General features: G+C 42.4%; 1 protein-coding gene across 1 annotated transcript in view; it reads right to left on the bottom strand.

The window, feature by feature from the left end:
- Positions 1 to 488: 488 nt before the first annotated feature.
- The window catches only part of LOC123511288 (armadillo repeat protein deleted in velo-cardio-facial syndrome-like), a 101,852-nt gene continuing 77,484 nt past the window's right edge, over positions 489 to 24,856 (bottom strand). Inside the window, 11 exon segments of the mRNA XM_045267045.1 lie at positions 489 to 4,164; positions 7,326 to 7,418; positions 8,076 to 8,312; positions 8,603 to 8,832; positions 9,062 to 9,314; positions 12,129 to 12,274; positions 17,652 to 17,711; positions 18,840 to 19,078; positions 19,718 to 19,875; positions 21,815 to 21,968; positions 22,508 to 22,724. Coding sequence (XP_045122980.1) covers positions 3,889 to 4,164; positions 7,326 to 7,418; positions 8,076 to 8,312; positions 8,603 to 8,832; positions 9,062 to 9,314; positions 12,129 to 12,274; positions 17,652 to 17,711; positions 18,840 to 19,078; positions 19,718 to 19,875; positions 21,815 to 21,968; positions 22,508 to 22,724 — 2,063 coding nt within the window. The 3' untranslated portion in view covers positions 489 to 3,888.

Genomic DNA, 24,856 nt, shown 5'->3' on the forward strand with positions numbered 1-24,856 from the left:
TCTAACTCATCCCAACACACACACACACACACACACACCGCGTAGTGTAGTGGTTGGCACGCTTGACTCAATCGAGAGGGCCGGGTTCAACTCCCAGAAAGCGGCGAGGCAAATGGGCAAGCCTCTTAATGTGTGGCCCCTGTTCACCTAACAGTAAATAAGTACGGGATGTAACTTGAGGGATTGAAGCCTCGCTTTCCTGGTGTGTGTTGTGTGTGATGTGGTCTCAGTCCTACCCGAAGATCGCTCTACGAGCTCTGAGCTCGCTCCGTAATGGGGAAGACAGGCTGGGTGATCAGCAGACAACCGAGGTGAATAACACACACACACACACACACACACACACACACACACACACATTCAACACTATTCACATCACAAAGAATACAGGGCAATAAATTAATAACTCAAACTTAACAAAGACTGAAGCACAGAGTAAGTCGCTATCTCACAGTGGCACAAACATTCAGGAGACACACAAGCAGGCACAACTTTATCAGTTTATTGTATAAATACCCAATACATTATCATTTACTAAAATTCTTTGTTACCGAATATTCAATCATGTGAAAATAAAATAAGGCATATAATAAAGAAGTAAGAGTGGCGGGCGGTGCGGTGCGGCTGTGGTGGGGACTCGCCCGCCGCGGGAGCTGCTCTCAAACCAGCGAACTCAACTCTTCCCAGAGACAAACACCGCCTCCGCTAAACGAACAAACTCACCAAGATAATCATATCTTTATATTGGAAAAATAATATATGTTTAGAAAAATACAAAATGAAAACAAGACACTGCCAAGAATGTAACACATCAGAGAACAAATGCATAAAACGTTACGCGCTTAGAAAAGGAGGAAGAATGCAAAATTAAATAAAAGAAGCATATTTTCTTTAGCGAGACATTGAAAAGGTCCTAGAGATGGTCGGGCAGCTGGTGCCCCGGCGGCCGGCCAGAACTACTCTAACGCACTAACGGACGCACACACCCACAACGCACCACTGACTCGGCCTGGAGAGTGACACGTCTGATCCATGCTGGGCCTTGCTTCTCTGGTTCCCTGGGGACCAATGGAGAATTTCTCTGCAAGGCTGTGACCTGACCTTGACAGTGGACCTTTCTCCCAGGGGGCGGGAGTAAGTCTCACGCTGAGTCGCAGTTCACGGCATGTCGTGGTACTTGTGTCAGGGCTGCCATGTAATAATTTCCTAAAGCTCCTCATGTTTACTTCCCCTTGGAGAGGCATCTGCCACATGTGGGAGAAAGGGAGGGAAGGTGGGATGGAGAGAGGGAGAGAGGGTGTCACCCGTCAACCCTGAGGAGGTGGTGGACCAATGGTAGTGAGGACTCCAGCACTTGTGTGACGGAACCGAGACCCAATCAGGAACCAGACTGATCCACAACACTTACACTTGCCCACTTTGGAATTATGTGATGTTCAGTCCAATTATTCTTGCAGGAATGGGAAGCAAAAACTTGGGGATTTCTTGTGACCAACTCACCTTGGAATGGGGACGGCCTAGGAATTTGGACCTCTTTTTTATCCCGCCTGACGTAAGGGATCCCTACAGTGGCCACACTCATTGCCCCATCAAGGGTCACAGATCATTCAGGGCTCACAGGAAACCTCAATAGCTGCCTAGAGTTGGAAGGAGCGCCCTGGGAGCGCTTCCCCTTGTAATACAACACATCCTCCTGCCAGCCACCTGTAACATTCTTTAATATAACCTTGAGGTGAGGCTGAGTGAGGCAGCTACCCTGTGTGTGCATCACCTACGCTAAACTTGGAATGTGAGTCACCCTGAAGCTCTCATCCCGCTGCAGGCCAGCCTCCGCGTGCCGCTGCCCAGTGCCGCCGCCACGCCACCACAAAGTTTGGGAAACTTCAGCCACCAGTTGAGATATCCAAAAAAATTTAGGTTTATACAGTTCCAAAAGGGCAAAATTTAAGGAGTCCACCCATGCAGTGTGAGAGGCAGTCTATTAGTAACTTGGTGGTGTGGCTTGGTGGCTGCTGGCTGGGAGGCAGAGACCAGCTGGGGGGGAGGGCAGCCGGGTGGGTGGGCGGCCGGTGCCTAGCAAGGGACAACAATAATTTCCGGGGTCACACACTGTCACTTGACCTACCAAATAACCGACGCTGGAAAAATATGCGATATTGCACATGCAAGTCTGATAAAAGGCTAAAAAATAATTCTCTTTACAAAAAATAACATAGGATTTAAAAGGCAGACCACTTAAAGCAGTTTTGAGACATGAATTAAGTGAATTACTTGAGTAAAATGTTCATAATTGATCACAATTGAGACAAGGTTAAGTATATTGTCTATAAAAACAGCTCTCTGCATTTTTTGACCATCCATCTTATAAGTTATGGGACACAAGCACATGACACCACACCAGCTACTCAAAAATTTGATACCCCGCCGTGCACTTTTATAAAACGTCTGGAATTATATAAAACCTATTTGAGTGTGTATCATACAAAGCAAATATGTAACTTTCCTTCTCGAAAAGTTTAAAAAAAGGAACTAGGTATCTTAGCTGCAATATTCTTGTTGCTGTTGGTTGTTGTTGTTGATGTTGCTATGAGGGAGAAGAGTGGGGAGGGGGGGGTTGGGGGCTGGAAGAGACAACAGGGAGGTAGAGATGTACTGATAATGCATTCCGGCACGTGGGAGGTCTGGTGAAACGGCAAATGGTTTGACCTCTGGCGCTTGACAAAACAACCTATTGATTCCTCAGTATCAGCGGTGAACCGGCGCAGGCATGTCCCAGCACCTTTGCTGCCTCACCCTCGGCACTGTCACTCCCTCGCCGGCACTGTCACACTCGGCTACACGTTTGTGCTCACAGTTGCAATACCAGCTCGGGGTCAGTTTTTTATATTATACATTTTTTGTTATTTATTTATTTTTTTTGCTTTTTGTAGTTTTTTGCAGAATACTGTCACCATCGCCTCAACCACTGTTCTTGGTCACTGTCCAGCTTGCCATCACTGCCCACTGTCCGGCGGTGCAGCAGCTCTGGGCCTCACAGTGTCATGCACTTTGGATTGTCAGTAAGAAACAGTAGAAAAGTTAACTGTCCTAGGAGGGCCGGCGCCGCCTCCGTCTGGCCACAGCGCTGCCCTCGCCGCCCGGCATACGTACGTATATAAACACTATGAGTAATGATTGACAGATAATGTCTTTACAAGGTATCAAAGTATTAAAGTTTTCTTGGCACCAATAATGTGTGCTTTTATAAAATATATCATATAATAAGAGATGCTTATCATTTTGAGCTTTGCCATCTCCCAGGAGTGTTACTATATATTATGTGAGAAGTTTTATAACAGAACGAGTTTGGTCGCTAACTAGTGTTGTCACATAACATGCACAATCAGTGATAACATCAATGATAACAGACAAAAAACATCAGCAGTTAGTTAGACTGAGGAGAAGCCCACTTGTGTAACACTATAAAAAGAGGAATCAATATAATTATTATCATTATTATTATTAATATTATTATTATTTTTATTATTATTATGTACTCTTACCCTTCACACCTTGCATGGGCCAAGTAGAGAGACAATAATAATCAGTCCAATCAGACATGGCTGACTTTTCTCCTCCATCCTCCTTCCTATCTCTCTCTCTCTTGCTTCCTCAGTAGGGTGAATACGATTTCCTTTGGCCCAGTGCTTACAGCACCAACACCTTTCACCTTTCATTCTCATCAGGAAGGCCAGACATTTTTGGCAAACTCTTTTCTTGTCACACCACAGACCACAACACCTGCTGCACTGCAAGGGTCTGGGGGCTCTGCCTGGGGCCGCCATGTGGGTGAGGGGGTGTGGGGGTGACGGCAGGGTGGGGCGTTGCACCAGCATGGCCGGTGCCTCCTCACACCCATGAGTCCCCGGCCTGGGCGTCGCCCTTGTCCATCAGCACCCCGTTGTTATTGCTGTGGTTGTTGTTGTTGTTGTTATTGTTGTTGTTGTTGTTAGGAGCCCCATGGGAGAAGCTGGGGGAGGCTGCAGGGGATCCACCATACATGGGGCCACTCCAGTCCTCCGCCCCGCCCCCCAGGGTGCCGTACTGGGGCCCCACACCCTCGTACTGACGGTTGCGCTTCTTGTCACGGTTCACCTTGGCGTACACGGGTTCTCCAGCTTTGCCCTGCAGGAGGAAACCTTTGTGGAGAACTGCTCTCTACATGGAACAAATATTTTATATAACTGGAAAATAATGGAGCAGTATGGAGATATATTCTACATGTATTCATCATTATTCTAAGAATTAATTCCCATTTTGTGAGATGCTGTCAGCAGTGTGAAAACTTTGTATCTTCAAAAAATAATTGAAGCAAGTGAACATAAATCTTTCATTACTTTTAATAACAATGAAAAAGCAAATTTGTTAATAATTTCTAGTTTCTAATTAAACATTAATTCATAAACTGAAAAGCATGATTATTCTAGAAAATAAAACACTTGTTCCAATTCAACAAATTAATTTTCACTACATTAGTTTACAGAGAAAAAACTGAACTTGTCAATAATGTTTAAGACCAACACTCACCACAGGTACACACTACACACTACTGGGCTACAGCGTTACTCACACCACCGTGATTGGTGGTGCTCTCACTGGATTAAGCATTCTACATAAGACACTGAAAACCTTAACATCCACAGAAATAATTAAAAAGGCTACAGTTACCAGACATTAAGGGCAGAATTAGGCATAAATACTGTACAAGAGAGACAGACACAACAGAGATGTTAGAGGTGAGAGAGGAAAGTTTAAAGAAGCCACAAACTAAGAAGACAACATAAGCCATCCAACTGACCATCCAACTAACCAATGATTACATGAGCGCTGGGTTAGTGCTGTGGGACTCCAATGTCCTAGGGAGGGAGAGAGAGAGAGACGGGTTAAGCCAGCAGGTCACCGCTGACGCCGGCGGCAAGCTCACAACAATACTGTGCAGGCAGCTCTTACCTAGGAGGAAGCCTGGCCTAGCTTACAAAGGTCTCCGGCAGCCTTTGATTGCTTCACGTGCTACTCAAAGAATCACAACACTACTTAGAGTCTACAAAGATAAGTACTGCTCAACATTACTCTTCCAAATTAAGTAGTAGTAGTAGTAGTAGTAACAGTAGTAGTATAGAACTTTACTGAGAAAAAGATGGTTCAAAACTATGTAGGAATATATGAAATCTGAAAATAGAAGAACTATGTCAAAACTATGAAAAAAGGCAGAAGTTTTGGTGTTTAAATATAAAGAACTATGTACTAAATAATAAGCTTTAGTATTTAAGTATTTTGAAGAAATTTAAAGATTTACAGCACTAAAGTATTTCTTGTTTGTTTCAAAACTTAAGCAAAAAACTTCAATGAAAATTTTCTTCAATTCTAAGACAAAAAGACTCCTGTGGTTAGAGTAAAAGGTTGATGATCCAAGTGTTTTGAGGAGAGAGGAGAACAAGGTGTAGTGACAGGTAAAGCCTTCAAATACTGTGAGGTCCGGAGACACCTGGCAGCTATGTGTCACTGTATCTCTTTACTCACTGTCAAAAAGAAAGAGAATTACCCATTAACATGTACATCATATTTGATATAGCTTAAATTGCATACATATTACCCTAGCAAGTATTTTGGCACTACTGTACTACTCTATAATATATGGACCATTATCACATGTGGTGCAGCAACATGCAAGAATATAAATATTTTGATGAAATCACTTTTATAGGCTGCCTGTGCTACACTACGAAGGAAGGTGACCTCACAGACACATGCTCTCAATGTGTGGGAGACTTGACAGGCGGTCTCAAGAATAATTTGTGGCTCATATAAAGTTTTGGAAAACCGAGGCGGAAAAATGAGACGGCACGCGACCCACGGCGGGAAGTGACCATCCACTGTTGTTTGTTGGGAAAGTGAGATTTTGAAGGCAACTTTGAGACATAAAAAAGTGGAATTCTGCAGACTATTTAGAGTCAAAAGTAACAACTGGCGACCTCTCTGAAGAAAGCGATGGGAGGACAGCACAGGAGACTTACGTGTGACGGCGCCAAGTGTGCAGTTGAGGAGAGGAAGCTCTTTGACACTTCTTCAAAATCAGAAACAAGTGAGTGAGTGCGGCTTGTTCAAGGTCATGCAACAAGGGTGCCGCAACAGTTAGTTAGTCTGGCCCGGGAGAGAGAGCATGCAACCCACTGCACGGCCGACCACACCAACACCACAGCAACACACAGGGAAAGAAGGAGGGAGGAGGGAGGGAGGGAGGGAAGGACAAAGCCAAACACACTGACAAAACACTCCAGAAAACATGACATTTTCAATTCATTTCATAAAATTGGCACATTAAAATATAATAAACTTGCAAAACTTACTTAATCTTTTGTTCATTTTGAGCCAAATGAGTAACACGTCCGCCAATAAGGTTTTTCAGTATACTGTTGTCTCAAGCCAATCCTGTCTAATTTGTGTGAAGCTGTTTTGGTATTTCCAATTTAGAAATCAATGAGGAGGTGCAGGAGCAGCAGGTGTGGTATTACTGGTGTGTGCGTGCAGGTGTGTGGCCTCACCCTGACCACCACCAGGGAGGGGGAGCAAGAAAGGGGGTACGGGTCTCATGCTTGGCCTGGTCTAACACTCAATCAATCTCAACAATGCCTATAGGTAACAGTGCCTGTAAATCAAAGTGACAACCTTGAGTTCATAATTCATCACACAGACTCTTGCACAAAAGAGTCAAAATACAAAGCACAGTAAACTTACTGAAAAACTTTCCTGTTGTTTCTGTAGTACATACACTCTTATAAATTTGTACACTTTTACTACTAGTGACTACATCACAATTTGCCAATAATATCATTCACTTTACTACTTATCAATACACTTTATATTTTTATCTCTTGAAGATGTGAATCATTGAGTTCACAAGTGCTTCTAAATATGACCATGCACTTCACATTCACCTTTTGTGATTGACAAAGAACAAGTAATATCACTTTGTCTGGAACAACAAACTCTTTAAAGCTACCACTACCAATGTTTGGATGGCAGTCTTCTCACAGACAGCTTGAGAATAACACCTATCCTGAGCATGGCCATCTCGGAGACACTTGTTCTACACACACAGAATGAACCCCGTGAGGTGGCACGGATCCCTAGCTGCCTCTGTCTGGCCGGGACGCCGCACCACTCAGGAGGCCGAGCGGGGATAGTTAGGGAAGGGAAGGTTGAGACTGGAAGAGAGAGAGGGGTGCAGGGAAGGGAGACAGAGGGATGGGTGTTGGTGTGGTTGGTTGGGGGAGGAGGTCACCTACCTGGACAGATGGGTAAAGTCTTACCCCTCCCGCTGGTGCCCCAATCCCGCCCCCACTGCCATACCCCATGTCCGCCATGGGCACCTGCTGACCCTGTAATGTGGGGCCATGAAGCAGTTGAGTGGTGAGGCGTGGAGGTGAGGAGGCAACGAAAATGAGTGATTGGTGCACTGTGGCCATGAATGTGAGAGATTGGTGCACTGAGGCAATGGATGTGTGTGACTGCTGCAGTGAGGCAATGGATGTGTGTGACTGCTGCAGTGAGGCAATGGATGTGTGTGACTGCTGCAGTGAGGCAATGGATGTGTGTGACTGCTGCAGTGAGGCAATGGATGTGTGTGACTGCTGCAGTGAGGCAATGGATGTGTGTGACTGCTGCAGTGAGGCAATGGATGTGTGTGACTGCTGCAGTGAGGCAATGGATGTGAAAGATTGGTGCAGTGATGAACATGATGGACAGCAAAGCTACAAGGATTCAATCTTAATGTCTCTTAGCTTTGACTATTTACTATTTGTCACACCAGTCTTCATGATTAAATCTTCATTACCATTAGAGAGGCAGATTTTATATTTACATGGGTCACTGTTTGTCACCTGATGACTGTTGCCTAAGTCCAATCGTTACATGACCTTACTAAGATGCCTTCCTTGAGGGCACCTTGAGCATTGAGCCAAACACACCAATATTCATAGTGCCACATGAGACCCAGCCTAGCCCACTCTGATGACCTCACAGGACACAACACCAACCTGGCTGTACATCTGGTGAGTCTTGCCTTGCCCCCTCTGGATGGTGCGGTCCTCGTATCGCGTGCCACCCTGTGAGGCCATGGGGCGGTTGAGAGTGTTGTTGGCAGTGGGGGAGTTGGCACCACCAGATGCAGCATTGCGTGCAGCCACACTCTTGCTCACAAAGTCTTGCTCCTTCCAGCCAGCCTTCTTGTACACCTCCCTCAGCTCCTGGTGACCCCACATCGAGAACAGCACCTGCAATGCACACACAAGCATGTGCATTATATACTTGAGGACCTGCTGCTGTTCCGATCTTTGTACACAGCACCTCAAGGCTAATAGCCCTCCTTAACCATTTCACTGTGATATACAGCAACTTACACAGATAAAAGAAATGTATGGAATCTTTTATAGCATCTACAAAAAAAGATAGAATATTCAAGAAAAGGCTTTGTAATTTCTAAGCTATAAAACCAAAAAAGTTGTCTCAGAAATGTTTTAATGTTATTTGTTATATTTTCTCTCTCTCTCTCTCTCTCTCATACCTGTGAGGCGAACTTGACCACCCTGACGGAGTAGCGGCCGCGGTGGCGTGTCATGTTCACCAGCCGCTCCACGCCGCCCACATCCAGCAGCGAGCGGGAGAATTCAGCGCTCTTCTTGATCACCTCGTTGAGTGTGGCCAGCACAGCGGCGATGGTCTCATCACTCGTGCCACTGTCGTGCGTGTTGCCCGAGGGAAGCTTCTGGACCAAGTCTCTCATGGCATATTTACCTGTGGAAGAAAGAGAGTTCAGGTGAGTGTGGGGGAGGTGAATGAGTGAGAAGTCTTTCCTATGAGGACTTCAAAGTGGTTGCAACAATGCACAATATCTCTCTTTGTCTCCATTTCTCTTTCTTTAATACAAAAGCAAATTCATGTATACTCATGCATAAAAGGCGTGCGCACACACACACACACACACACACACACACACACACACACACACACACACAGGGCTCACCAATAAGCTCTTTGTTGCGCTGGTCGATGGCCAGGTTGCGGAGAGCTGTGGCCACTGCACACACCACACGGTCCACCTCCATCCTCAGCAGCTCCACCAGGATGGGCAGGCCCTTCTCCTTCCTGACAGCAGCGCGCACATCTATGCTGGGCTGCCAGTAGCATGCCGCCAGGTTCTGCAGGGCGCCCGCTGCCGCCTCCAGGGTCTCCGGGTTACTGCAGTCTGAGAGTAACGCCAGGTAGGGGCCCACCACCTGCAGGGATAGGGATATCGAGGCATTACTTTATTAGGATTCAGCAAATTTGATGTACGAGCAATACAGGGGATCCTCATGATTCGACTGTTCACAGTTTGAATTATCGCCAATTCGAACTGTTAATTAATACCCAATCCTCAAGGTTTGACCAACTGACTTGCCAATTCGACATTCGTATCTTGCGTGCCAACCACACAGTCAAATCCACTGCCACCCCAAATTCGCCGCAAACCTATCTGGTGGAAGTGTAAACCGACGCTACCCTGTGCGTCACACTAACACTTTTCTGTCAACTTCCTAAAGACTGTAAACTTTTGTTGACGCTGGTCGTCACACACAAGCTCACTTCCACCTTTGTCGCGTTTGTCAACTCTAAACAAACATGGCGGCCCCTTCACCCCCAGCAAGCCGTTGCTATTTTTGGCCTTTAATGCTCCCTATGAGAAACTCTTCAGACAGCTTTATCCTTGGAAGTTCTGCCTTGGAGCATCGCAGTCCCAGAGAAATGTAAACAAACAACTGAACTACTTTTCACTGTTAGGCTAGAACAAAAAATATATACAGGCAACCCCCGCTCAACGAAGGTTCACACAATGAAATTTCGCTACAACGAAGGTTTAATTTTACTACCATCTGCTCGTTTAACGAACACCAAACTCGCTTTAATGAAGTTTTATCCAAGTAATTTTTCCCAAGTTTGAAAGTACCGCTGTATCATGCAAGCCGACAGGCTTTTGAATACACCATCACCTCTCGTGGACAACACGCGCACCACTCACTCCCCTGTTCAAAACAATAACAGAGTCAGCAGCAGGTCGTCTTCCCTCGCTCTACATGCCACCAAAACGCCCTGCAATGTCGCCTAGCATTGCTAAGAAGACCAGGAAGTCTCTTATTCTCGAAGTGAAGCTGGATATTATTCACAGACACAAGAGAGGCGAGAAAACTATTAGCACTACTCGCCACCATCTTGACTCCATCTACTGTCTCTACTATTTTCAAGTCAGCAGACTCTATTAAGAAGGCTGGTGAAACTGTATCTTCCTTGCAAGCTAAAAGAACCATCTGAATTCGTGACTCTACAATGGATAAAATGGAAAGCCTTGTGGAAATGTGTTACATAAGTTTTGTATGTGATACAATGATGCGCCGTTTGTTTACGTTCCACAGGTTGCCGGTTAGTGTCTTTCCCGTTTCACTCTCCCTCCCTTCATAAATCTAAGATCATCAAAATTATAAAGTTACGTACATACATACATTAGTGTACATTATAATGACTTAAATTAAACTGCCTAATTGTTTAACTTCATAATTTTTACTTTCATTAAACCTTTCACTATACTATGATGCACTCTCGCTTTGTTTACTCTTAATGGAAGTTCAAGTTAGGGGTTAAACTTGTTATAATCGGTTCGCTTAACGATGTTTTGCTTAACGAAGCGTTTTTTAGGAACATAACCCCTTCGTTAAGCGGGGGTTGCCTGTATATACAAATATATTTACATCTACTTATCAAGATTCTATTGATTTGAGATTAAAGCATCATTCCAATTAACAAGAAAATAAATTTTATTAAAAAAGTGTTAATTGGAAACCATAGATCTTAATTTGACTAAAAATTTATGCTAGAGGAAAACGGTGCGTTTCGTCTCACTCAAGACGACGGAAAGCCACCTCCAGCCCCAGCCCTAAGAAGCACAATTTCCTGCCTTTCAAAGATAAGCTTGAGCTTATAAGAAAGTGTGAGGCAGGTATAGCTCACAGTGTTGTTGCAGCACAAATGGGTGTCCCTAGATCAACAGTATCAACAATTTGGAAGAACAGGGACAAGTACAGCGAGATCACTGCAAGTGTTTTTATTTCCAAAAATGTACTGTACAGCACCCTAATGTGTTTAATAAAAAAAAAGTTAGATATAAATGAAGCCTTTAATAGTACTGGTTTAGTCTATGTTAGTGTTTTTTAGAGGTTATAGTGATGTTTAGTGGGGTCTAGGCTGGAGGTTGGTCCCTATCCCCCCTAATTCTTAAGTATCTTATAGGAAAAATTGCTTCACGATTTGAATAAAAGCTGATTCAACCGATGAAAACCGCCCTAACCCTGTCAAATTGCAAGAATCCCCTGTATCACATTATTATTACTATTATCATCATTATCATCATACAATGTACTGCTATATGTTTTTCCTTTTACACTCTGCCCAGTTTTAATTTCAATAAATCTGAGTATATTTATAAACTTCCAAGGTCACCAGTTTTCTTGGTAACCTTGTTCAGCACTAGTCATTTGCTTACAGCCTGGTGTCCCTATTCGTCTTTCTTTTCTCTGATATATGAAAAATGACAAGAATTATTTCCCTTTACATCTGTATTTTCCCTCAGAGGGTTGGATGGCAGTATTTGGAGTTAAACATTTCTCCCCAGGCTGTTTTTTCCTGATGGGGAGCAAAATTGATATTAAGGAGACCTTCCCTTGGGCTGACTGCTGACCAAAGCCATCAAGCTCCCATTCCTGAAGACTGATAACACCACATGACTGTACAGGCACATCTCACAGTGGAATGAAGAATCACTACATCTTCATTCCACTTGTGTGTATGAATTCATTACAATGAATAATGGATGATCGATAATAACACAGTAAAGATAAGAAAACCAAAAAGTATGAGAGAGAGAGAGAGAGAGAGAGAAAAGAGAGAGAGAGAGAGAGAGAGAGAGAGAGAGAGAGAGAGAGAGAGAGAGAGAGAGAGAGAGAGAGAGAGAGAGAGAGAGAGAGAGAGAGAGAGAGAGAGCGGACAAGACAGAGCCGTACAATCTCGGGCTGCCACAGGAGCTCCATCCCCCGCAGTGGTTCGGTGCGTGGCCCCGTTGACCGCGTGCCACCGCTGCTCTCCTTCACCGCACCACCCATCGCCTCCTTCTTCTTCCGGCTCCCCCCGAAGCACCCCAAGTTGTCACCTGTGGATGGCATGGTGTTGGTGGCGGTGCACTCATACACATATAAACACACACATACACACACACACACACACACACACACACACACACACACACACACACACACACACACACACACACAAAAGATAGAAATACCAATATTGATTATGAATACTACTACTATTTCTACTACCACTGCAATTATCATGGCAAAATATATTAGAAGAAATTCACAATAATAATAATAATAATAATAATAATAATAATAATAATAATAATAATAATACAGGTTGAACCTCCTTAATCCGGTATTCTTTCATCCGGCAACACCTGTAATCCGGCAAAATTTTTGTGTGCCGGAATTTTTTAATTGGCCGGAGTAATTTGCAGGACCGCCGCTAGGACGCGGCAGCGCTGTACTGTGTTTTGGAGCCCGGGCAATCTGGGTCAAATTTGAATTGGTACCACGCTGCTGCTCATTGCAAGCACCACCCCCCAGGTGCATAAACATTTTTTTCTGTAATATTTGCCCCTAAACATGGCTTCCAAGCGACCAGGAAGTGATAGTGTTGTGTGTGGACCAAAGAAAAACTGCAAACATATGACAATATCAGTGCAACAGAAAGTGGACCTATTGAGGAAGCTAGATAAAGGTGTTTCAGTGCAGACCCTATGCCAACAGTACAACATTGGCTCATCAACCGTCTATGATATAAAAAAGCAGAAGAATCAGCTTCTCAAGTTTTACAGTGAGTGTGAGAGCAAGAAGAACATGGAGGTTCATAGAACACTTAAGGAGGGTAAAAGCAGTGATTTAGACAGTGCTCTCATACAGTGGTTTAAGCTTCAGCGCGCTGGTAACATCCCTGTGTCTGGCGAGATGATACTGGTGCAGGCAAAAATTTTCCATGCTGAACTTAATTTACATGTTTTTCTATATACTTCTGCATGTATATTTTCATGTACAACTATCATATATCAAAACAATGTTACAGCTACACTTGTAAGTATATAGAGGGTGCTTTGGGGAACACCTATAGTTCGGAATTTTCCATGGTCCGGCAAGTCTATGGTCCAGTGGTTGCTGGATTTGGGAGGTTCAACCTGTAATAATAATAGTAATAATAATAATAATAATAAAAATAATAATAACAACAAAACAATGGTAATAGTGCAATAATAATGGAGGATAAAAAAAAAAGTGAAACATTCAAACTAATAATGGTGTGTTACTGTTACTTCTACATCTACTGTTACTACCACACACACACACACACACACACACACACACACACACACACACTGTAACTCTCACTACACAATATACACTACTGTGGTTGTCAATAAGGTAGGATAAAAAAAAATAATAAATAAGTAAAAAATAAATAAAATAAAAAATAAAGAAAAATATAGTAAACTGAATTAAATACAAAAAAAAATTATAAATGCAATCCAAGAAGACAATGATATTTTAGTTTTTCACACACACACACACACACACACACACACACACACACACACACACACACACACACACACACACACACACTGAAAAGAGTAAACATTTCTTTGTATACTGAAATCTCCAAGGCAGTACTTACTTCAGCTCATCACTTTGAACAATTTGGCATAGATAAATAGTGAAAACAATGACGAATTGCACCAGCACACGACTAGTGACTGACTCGCTGTTGGTGACACGCTAAGTCTGACAATACTTCAATACCCTTCATAAGTGACATTGAGGAAATTCTACCTACATTTCCATTAACATCAATAATCCAAGAATGCAACTACTCTCTCCATTGTTAAGTAAATTCATAATGTGGTAATTAGTTTTGATTTTTGCTTGATTTTTGCTTGCTTTGATAAATTTAACCATAAGATATACATAGCAAATATTCGGCATAAATGATACTAAATATAAAATGATGAGGGGAATAGTAACAGCGAGACATGGCGTTGTGGAATACATGTTGTTTACAAGATGACTTTAAATCTTTATCATTCCTTTCTATCCATTGTAATTTTCAAGTGAGTATAGAATAATTTAATTCCCAAGTGGTGACGTTTGCTACTTCCCACTCTCCACCCGCCACTCACACCACAACCAAACAGTGTGGAAGGTGGATGAGTGGCACAGTCTCTGCTATCAAGGCTGGTGTTCGGAAATGCTTGGCTCTTTCATCACGACTGCTTTCAAAGGTCACAGAGATGATTAGCCAGGTTCTCAAGAGTGTTTCTCCTGTTCACAGTGTAGAAATCTTGTTAATCTGTCACCAGAACTGTAAAAGCACCCTTAAAAACCTGTGCAATTTCAACTAGAGCCTTTTAAATGTAGGGATGTAAAACAGAAGTGTTTTAGAATATAGTCCTAATCTCGTGTGTGTGTGTGTGTGTGTGTGTGTGTGTGTGTGTGTGTGTGTGTGTGTGTGTGTGTGTGTGTGTGTGTGTGTGTGTGTGTGTGTGTGTGTGTGTGTAATTCACTGTTTGTTTGTTTGATCTGCTGCAGTCTCTGACGAGACAGCCAGACGTTACCCTACGGAACGAGCTCAGAGCTCATTATTTCCGATCTTGGGATAGGTCTGAGACCAGGCACACACCACACACCGGGATAACAAGGTCACAACTCCTCGATTCACATCCCGTACCTACTCACTGCTAGGTGAACAGGGGCTACACGTGAAAGGAGACACACCCAAATATCTCCACCCGGCCGGGGAATCGAACCCCAGCCCTCTGGCTTGTGAAACCAGCGCTCTAACCACTGAGCTACCGGGCCGTGTGTGTGTGTGTGTGTGTTTTTCTGTGCATCTGTACAAGTCCTCTCAGATGGCTATGGTATGTAATGAATGCTTTCAAAAATGCACATTAACATTATGGAGACCACACATAGCACAACAACTTCCAACACCAAGGCACACAACACAGGACACACTTCTCCACTTGCGTTGCAGACCTTCCTCAGGATTCCAGTGTCTGAAGCAGCACCAGCGTGAGGAGGAGAGGAAGAGATGGGGGGAACTATACTACCAGAAAAAGGGGAATAAACGAGGAGACACAAGGAATAATTTTGACAAGGTATGGGAGAGTTACAAAAAAAGAAAAAAAAGACATCAAATTAAAAAATAACACTGGTGAGAAACACAGTGAAAACCAGCTCTCTTTGGCAGTTTGAAAATAATTTAAAGTCAATTTACTGAGGGGGAACAATACCAGATTCATAGTGGAGGGGCAGGAATGACCAAAGAGTAAGTGAGTGGAGGAAGCTGTCTGAATAACCACCAACAGTGTGGCCTCCTTGGAAACCAGAATGACTGAGGGGGGCTTTGATTCTTAGCCATGGAACAGTACTGGGCAGAGAGGGCAGGGAAGGGTCTCATTCTAGGGAATGGGAAACAGGAAGGCAGGCCAACGTGAGACAAGGACAGAAAAAAAAAAAAAAAAAAAAAAAAAGAGGAAGATGAATGAATTGAAGTTATGACTGTATATTGTGAATCACTGATGTACTACATAAGTGACAGTGTGACAACAAATATAGAAATCTTACTTGGATATATTGAAAAGGATCAAAACCATGAAAAACTTGACAAAATTCTCAGTGACAGTCACACATACTCCAGAGGTTTACCAACACAATCACACAACACTAGTTGATAACTCACAGTAGCAAGTAAATGAATAAGAAATGAGACTGAACAAAGGTGAATGAACTGTCTCTGGTAGAATATGATGAGTAAAACTGACAGTGATGTGTAGAGCAGCCAGGAGTTCATGTGGGGAGATGGCAGCAGAGACCAGGTGGCATTGGTGGGGTGGTGATGTGGATGGGGAAGGAGCTGTTCATTCCACTTGGGATCATTGATACAAAAGCCAACCAGAGGCCAGGGTGCCAGGGTCATCCCTACAGCTTTGGGGGCACGGGTTAGGGGAGCAGGATTGTTTGTGGGGCTGGGAGGACGAGTCTAGTAAGCCAATAACATGTATTATCAAAAAATGGATTTCTGAAGCAGTTGGGTGGCTAAAATATGGATAAGAGTAAAATATGCCTGGATACCACAGCCAAATTGTGAACTATCAATACGAGGCAAATTCATGTCATGATAGGTACATACAATAATAATACACTCAATGGTGTGTAAACATGTACAAGAATAAAAATCTGAAAAGCAAATGTTCATGAAATAGATAAGAGTATGTACGTCAATGGCAAAATAGAAATGTAAGCCATGCAAGACTGATCAACTGGGCTGCCATTCCATCACATTACAGACTAGAGTTGTCATGCTGACAGGCTGGCAGGCTGGCATAACACGCAGGGCAACCACAGCCTCGCAATCAGACCAAATACACTGGGAAGGAGAAAATACAACTGTCTTGCACTGAAGGAGGAGGATGCCATACATGTGAGTCTGTCTTTGTCAGTTAATGCACACACACACACTCTAATATTTCTTTCACCCTTGTAAACTTGTAGCAAGAGAAGCAGCTACGGCAGCAAATGTACAACAAAGTCAGTATCATATGGAGGCATCGGAACTATTTCCTGAAAACAAGCCAAAACAAGAGTACAAATTAAAGCAAATAATAACAATAAAACTGCTGTAAAGGAGACCAAGTAAATTAAAAATAGGAAGGGTCAGGCAGAAAAACAATGTGGTGAGCAGCAAGAGGAGCAGGAGTGAGGGAGGCTGTGTGGGAGAGTGAGGGAGAGAAGGGATGGGCGGCGATGGCTCTGGCCCGGCCATCAGAGGGAGGGAGCAGAACCAAGGCTTTCCAGTGCCACTGCTTATCTCTTTAACCCTGACTTACTGAAGCAAGTGTCAGGGAATCACACAGAAATGACTGACTCATAAACTTCATAAGTAAATTTTGATATGTTACTTTCTGAATCACTTTTCTAGAAGGAAACATTACAGAACCATATTCATAGTTCTAACTTCACTTTTATCTATATGAAGAAAAACAATCTCAGAAAAATGTTGAGGAAGGCACAAAACTGTTCCCTTTTAAATCATTAAAGAAATTCTACTAAAAATATATGTAAATCTGCAAAAATCTGAATGCCATGTAGGTAGTTATTCAAAACAAATAATACTCCACTCTAAGAGTTCACACAGAAACTTTCCTGACCATAGATGATCACAATGAAATGCTCCACATATGTCCCAAAGCTTTAACATTCCCTCCGATGGACGGGCGAGGGCAGGGCAAGGCAGACCGGTATATACACTCACGCACACACACATGCCACAGAACACTGCCACTGTCGTCCATCACCAGCCTGGGGTGAGCTGAGGGGCAAGGCACGGGAGGGAACAGAGGATGGCAGAAGGACAGGAGTAAGAGAGAGAACAAAACAAGATCAGTCCGAGTAAGGAGAGTGGAGAAGGCTTACACAGGTTGTCCTTGGGCTCCGAAGACCTACCACAAGTGTCAGTCAGCTCTCCTTCACCGTCTGCAAGCCAAGTAAGGTGGCACTGTTAGTCTTCAAACCAACTCCACAACACACCCTCCCATGGAGGTGTTACTTGTAAGTGTTACACTACAGCCTCTGCAGGCCTCTTCACCACCACCACACATTATCAGCAGTTTATGGGGTTTATAGATGCATCAATGCATTGGCATTTTCAATCTATAGCACTCTCTAAAATGCAGATTAATATACAAACCATATTTATCAGTTTTAGAATTACTTGGACAGGAGTTTTTTGTTGAAAAGCCACCTCAATTAGTTAAGAAGATTAGTATGAAAGGATAAACTCCACACCAGGTAAGACAATCAATCTTAAAAACACCTTCTTTTGCCATTTATCTTTCCTACACGTGTATCTCTTCCAGATCATTCAGTTGGGACCAAAGACTCAAGTAAGTTACAAAATTTTTTTTGTTATCTAAGCTTAATCCACCCAGCTTTTTTAACTCAAGATTAAACTTAAAAATGAGGAATAAAAGGATATATGGCAAGGATATCACTCTTACTTCACTCTCACAGCTCTCATACACAACACTTCCATTACACCACTGTCAACTGAAAGGCAATAAATTAACAACTGATAAGGAGCATGAGGCTGGGCACTGGTCACTCTGAGGCAATGTGAGCCCCAGGGGAAGGGCAGCACATCACCCACATGCCTCCAGAACAACAGCATGAGGGTGGAAAAATGCACCAAATTCATAATATCACAACAAACTCTGGCAAACCAAACAGCATTGTCTGCAAAATTCATAAGAAGCTAAACTCTCTGAGGCAGCTCAACAAAATGAGGCAAAACAGATCAATCTCCAAGAACTGAATCTGACTTAGAAAAAACTAACTATGGCACGAAATTAGCAAAATATTCATGTACGTATCTTTGATCACTTATGAGGAATCTAGTAACAGGAATCTTGAAATGAAAACTTACCATGACAGATCTTTCTTTCACTACACACTGCCGGCCAACACGAGTGTCAGGGTGGCCCTTACACCTAAGACACAAAGAAACATGCAACAAACCCAAAAGTTAACTTTGAAAAAACACACCCTTGACCACTTTCCAACCCATCCCTTACTCCGACCACTCCCCACTACCCCCACACTCACCCTTAGCTGTGGCGGTGGCTCTTGACTGGGTGGGGGGCTGGTTCTTGTCGTAGTTGGGGTCCTCCACCTCTTGGCAGCGGTAGGAGAGGTTGCGCAGGATGCAGACACAGTTCTCGACACTCTTGTTGTCATGTGAGGATCCCTGGATGGCACTCTTGATCACCGTCAGTAGAGAGTCAACCAGGCCATGACATTGCCGCAGTTTGGTCCGAGCGTACTCCCCTGCCGAGCTGATATTCCTGTGGTGAGAGTAATGGAGGCGTTTGAGAGTGATTTAGTAGTTCAGGGTGTTGTAGCACGATCATGTGATGCCTGGTTAGGGGTGGAATAGAGGAAAGGCAGAGCAGCAAACAGATAATTTAGGACGTCATACAAATAGTACAAGAAAAATGGAAGTGATAAGATGAGATAGCAGGTAAGCAAGAGAGTAAGACTGCACATACTATACACAAAACTCATGGTAGATCAGAGACAGGAAAATAATCAGACAAGATGGAAATACAGAGTCATCAAACAAAACACGAGGAGGAGTGGAAAGGTGATGTAGGTGAGACAGGAGGTAGGCAAGAGTACACAACAGCACCCACATACTCTACATAAAAAGACCAAGGTGGATCAGAGACAAGAAAATAATATTACCAGATAGGAAATGAAAAAAGTTATGAAACAAAATATGGCAATAAAAAGTTATAAAAAAAAATTGTTGAAAAAATAACTAGAAGAGGACAAGGACTTAGGAAAAGTTTGAAAGAAACCTGAGAAAACCTTACAAAATTGAAATGATGAGTTGTACAGCAAGACAATAGAACAAAAAAGGGACACATGAAATATAAGGAAAGTTAAAATAAAATCTTGACATACAGAGAGAAGGAACCAACCTGAGGACACCTGAAGCATTCTTGAAGACGGTTGACCACCATACATCCACATTAGGGTCGCGCTCTACCTCACCACCATCCCAGCCTGAGCACGGAATGATGACGTGGCTCACTATCACCGTCAGCGCATCGTCCAAAATGCTGTGCTTCAGGTCCTGCTTAGGGAAGATGGAAGGCGCACTTCACTGTTACCATCTTCTATCAACAACGTAAAAATACGATATCAAAAATATAATAAAGTTATGAAATGAATATAAACTTGTATTTGTTCCGTTTCTCCTCCATCCTTACCAATCCAATTATTACTTTAATACTACAATCATTCATCAACAACACAGACAAATATAGCATCAGAAATATAATAAGGTTACAAAATGAAAATAAATTTGTATTTCTATTCCATTTTTTCATCCTTACCAATCCAATGATTACTTTGCTGTTACAATCTTTCATCAATGACGACAATTACAGCATAAAAAATACAGTAAGGTTACTAATAAAGATGTGTGTGTATTTATATTCTTTCTTCCATCCTTAACTACCCAACTATTTCACCTCTATCTTCCTTCAAAAAAGTGGACAAATACTGCATGAAAGACAAAATAAAAGTGGAGGCAAACCTTAAATTACAGTAATACCTCAAGATACGAACGCCCTAACATACAATTTTTTTTATATATGACGAAAAATTTTGTATAATTTACGCCTTGAAATATGAAGATATTTTTAAGATACGAATAGCCATTAGTAGGTGGCGCAGTGATCACTCGGCTACCTGCGTCCAACCAAACATTCAGCCCGCGTTGTTTATCGTTGTTCATCCTTTGTGCATGTATATGTCAGTGTTTCTCAGCAGTGAGTATTTTTTCTTAAGTTTTGTGAACTCAAGATCATGGGTCCCAAAAGTAAAAGTTTGTCGAGAAACACACAAAATAGCCTGTATTCACATACTGATTACACTTAGAAATTCAATAAATGAGTGACTACAAATGGTGTTCTACCCACAAGCAACTCTTCCTCTTTGCAATGCAAAAAACCAGAAGTCTCTATATGTCATGGTTACCAAAATATCACAGGTTGAATGAGGTGGTATCATCGGTTTATGTGGCCTTGCGTCCGATCGAGTTTAGTGGCCTTGGCTAGAGCGACAGAAAACGGCGAGAGACTCAAGGTATAGAAGTAAGGCATGCAGGAAAGGTGGCGGAATCAGACACCGTGAAATCACTGTCACTCCCACCATTCATTGTGGGAGTTAGTGACACAGTGATGTAGAGCATATGTTTACTCCTGATGAGTGTTGCCAGCTCACAAGCAAAGAAAACAGGAAGAAAATAACCAAAATATAGCCATACAAAAGCCTAAACGTTTATCGACGTACCCTGAGTCTTGCATGATGAACGTCTATTGACGTGTCCTGAGTTTTGCGGGTTAAGTTGTTATTTTGGGCAATATAATACATTTATATCATGCATAAAATAAACATTGCATTTATCTTATACTAAATCTCTATTTGGTTGGTATTTAAAGCATGTTAGTTTTTTTTTGGGGGGGGGTAAATTCATATCACAAGAACGAATTAATTCTATTTCCATTAATTTCTATGGGAAAAATTGATTTGATATACAATTTTTTTTATATTCAACAATCGTCACGGAACTAATTAAATTTGTATGTCGAGGTACCACTGTACTAGTCTACATCCTTAACTACCCAACCATTACCTTCTTGACTCACTTTCACATGCTTAATCCACATTCCAACCTCCTTTCTCCACCCCCTTGCCTTCCTCCATGTGCCTGATTCACTTTATCCAGCATTAAAATTCTATCTTTGTCCACTTCTCTTGACCCCTTCCACATGCAAAATCCACCTTTTATCCCTCTTTCTTTATCTTCAGTCTTTTTTTTTTACCTTTCTGAATGCCTGATTCACCTTAAAGCACCATCAAAATTCATTTTTCCTCCACCTAACCACCACCCTCATGATTCTCTCCACATGCCTGATCCAACTTAACCAGTATCAAATTTCCTTCTCTCTCCACCCACCAACACCTGTCCTGCCTCCCAGCACCAGGCTGATCCACCTGGCTTTCCTCACCTCACATGAAGAAAGGTTCCACAGGATGCCGGTGACCAGCTCCTTGATCTCGTTGTCAGGAGTCTTGCGCAGCAGCCTCACCAGCGCCGGGATGCCCTGCGCATCCTTGATTGCTCTCTTGTTCTCGTCGTTCTGCCGCCCATATGACAAGTTTCTGAGGGGGAGTGAGATGGTGAGGGGGGGGCAGGAAATATTAACATCATTATGTACTTCATCATAGTGAGTACTTTCACCATGTTCTGTGTGAAGAGAGCTTCAAGTAAAACTTTTTATACAATAGCAAGTTTGCCACTTAAGTGTTCAATTTACCCTCAGCAAATCCAGATCAGGTCCAGCCCAGATCAGTGATCCAGAGCTGATCAGTGTTGTAAATAGAAGATATGTTCAGCTGCAAGCATCAGTAAATAAATAAAAAAAATCTATTCTATTTATTTACCAAACTAGCAGTTCTGCATGGGATTGCATAGACAAAGCAACACACACACACACACACACACACACACACACACACACACACACACACACACACACACACACACACACACAATCATTCACACTTTTAAACAACAATGGCCTTTGGTAGAAAAAAAAAAATAAAAAATAAATAGCAATAAATAAATTAATTAATAATCAAATAAACAAAAAATTAAAAACACACCACAAAAACACACCACCACCACCACCACCACTAACCTAAGAGCGCCACAGGCATTGCGGTGAAGCTCAGGGAGGTCGTGGGTAAGCAGCGCCACGAGGGGAGGGATGCCGCCCAAGATGCGAGTCTTTTGCTTGGTGGGGTCGTCCATGTAGCAGAGGTGCTGGAGGTAGGCTGCCGCGTTGGCCTTCACCACATTGTTGGGGTTGCTCAGGAAGTCGATCACCTCGTGCAGGTCTGGGTCCCGCCATCGCACTACATGGGAGGGAAGGAAGGTGGCGTTAGTTGTGACTGGGATGGGTTGATGATGAGGTTGATGGGAGGGAAATGTAGAGTTTTGACGAGTGCTATGATGAGTTTATACAGAAGGAGTGTTAGGGATGGGTAAATGAATTAATGGGGAAGAATGAAATATGCAGCAATGGAAGGGAAATTAAGGGTTTTGATGAGTGTTATGATTGGTTTAAATTAAAGGGAAGGAGTGTTATGGATGGGCAGATGGATTAGTGGGGAGGAATGAAGTGTGCTGCAATGGGTTTGAAGGAAGAGCATTGTGATTGTGGTGGGTTGATGGATTAATGAGAGGGAGTAAAGTGTGCTGCAATAGATTTGAAGGGAAGAAAGGAGTGTTTAAAGAAGTTAGAATGGATGAAAAGAATAGAGGGATCTGAAATGAGTTGGAATGGGTCTGGAGGGAAAGTGATAAGTTAAAGATGTGGCCAAGAGGATTAAAGGAAGAGCAACGGCTTGGAAGTGTGTTGTGGTGGATATGACATGAAGGAATGTGTTTTTGTGTGTCAGAGTTGAGATTGAGAGGGGGTGATGGAAGGAACAAAGAAACTTGAAGTAGGTTGAGATATGTTTGAAGGGAAGGAGAATTTAAAAGGAAAGACATGAAGTAGAAAGGAAGAAATGAATGAGATAAAGGAAAAGATAAGTGAAGAGAAGAGTACCAAAGGGAGAAACTACTGCAAGGAGATGGGAAGAAGAGAGAGAGAAAAAGAAGTGGGGGATGGGGGAGAAAATAAATAGCAATGATAGGTAAAGATGGAGTAGAGAACAGCAAAGAAGGGACCCAAGTATAATCTTAGCACTTGGTATTAGGTTTAATTTTTTTCCCCTCATTTAAACCTCAGCATTTGGCAGTGAGGAGTGTCAGGTTTGGCAGTCACTGTAGATAAAAGTCACTTCCCGAACAACTATTTTTCTTCCCCCTTGGTAAGATGTGGTTTTGTTACACTGACACAGTTACTTTTTTGGGAGGGCTCCCTTGTGTCAGATGAACACCAGAGGGAGGAAGGCGAGTTTTGGCACTTTGTTCATGGCCAGCTGCTCCTCTCAAGAATAACAGCACGAACTCACAGTCATAAGAGAAATCAAGTACTTTTCAAAATACTTCTATATTTATCTCAGGATTGTTTTTTGTTATTCTGCATATTCAAGGAGTGCAGGATTAACTACACTTTCTCTATATAATAACAGCATGAACTGACAACCTTTGAGAATTAAGTGCCTTTCAAAATATCTTAATATACATGGCACTTCTGTATCTTTATGTCATTCAAGTTTGTGAGAGCAAGATTAGCTACAATAATAGCACAAACTCACACTTGAGGAGAATTTAGTGCTTCTCAAAGTACTGTTCTATATATTGCAACTCTGTATTTTCTTAATACTATTCTGCATATCTCAACATTAGCAAAACTTTCAATATCATTTATTACATTTAGGCAGTGAAGATTTCATTACAATTCTATTACCCTTCTATATGTTTAAGGATGCAAAGTTAATATAATTTCTAAAGTATTAAGTGCATCTTGTGGGTAGTGAGTTACACAAAGTGCCAACTCTATATCATTAAATTTTGGAGAAGAATGTGGCATTGTTACCAGAGTCTCATAAACCAGTGTCCTTTGGATCTGTTAGGAATCTGTGTTAAATTTTATGTTAGCTTCTTTAGGGAGGAGCACCTTAGTGGGCCTTTTCTTTCATTCTTTTTGTTGTCCTTGGCCAGTACCTTCTCAAAAAAATAAATAAAAATAAAACAAACAAATGAAAAATACAAATAAACAGAACAAAGCTGCCATAAAGTGTTAGTGTTCAGTTTTCATGAGAAGTCCCATAATGTTGCTGGAAATGAACAATTAAATGAGCAGAACAGTCAATTAGCATGGAAATGTACCAACACTGAACACTATGCGTGACACATGAAGGGAAGCAGGATGTCTTAGAGCAAGTATTACTGATGGTTTGAAACTAATAACTTCAAAATCAAGACTGTACACTACTGTAATTCAAATTCTCATGAAGAAAAGAAAAAAAGAAAAAAAAAACTCAATGTACTTTTCATTCAAATGTTCAAAGGTCAAGATACTTCAATATAAAAT

The sequence above is a fragment of the Portunus trituberculatus genome, chromosome 31 (genome assembly GCF_017591435.1).
Source record: "Portunus trituberculatus isolate SZX2019 chromosome 31, ASM1759143v1, whole genome shotgun sequence".
NCBI classification, from domain to species: domain Eukaryota; kingdom Metazoa; phylum Arthropoda; class Malacostraca; order Decapoda; family Portunidae; genus Portunus; species Portunus trituberculatus.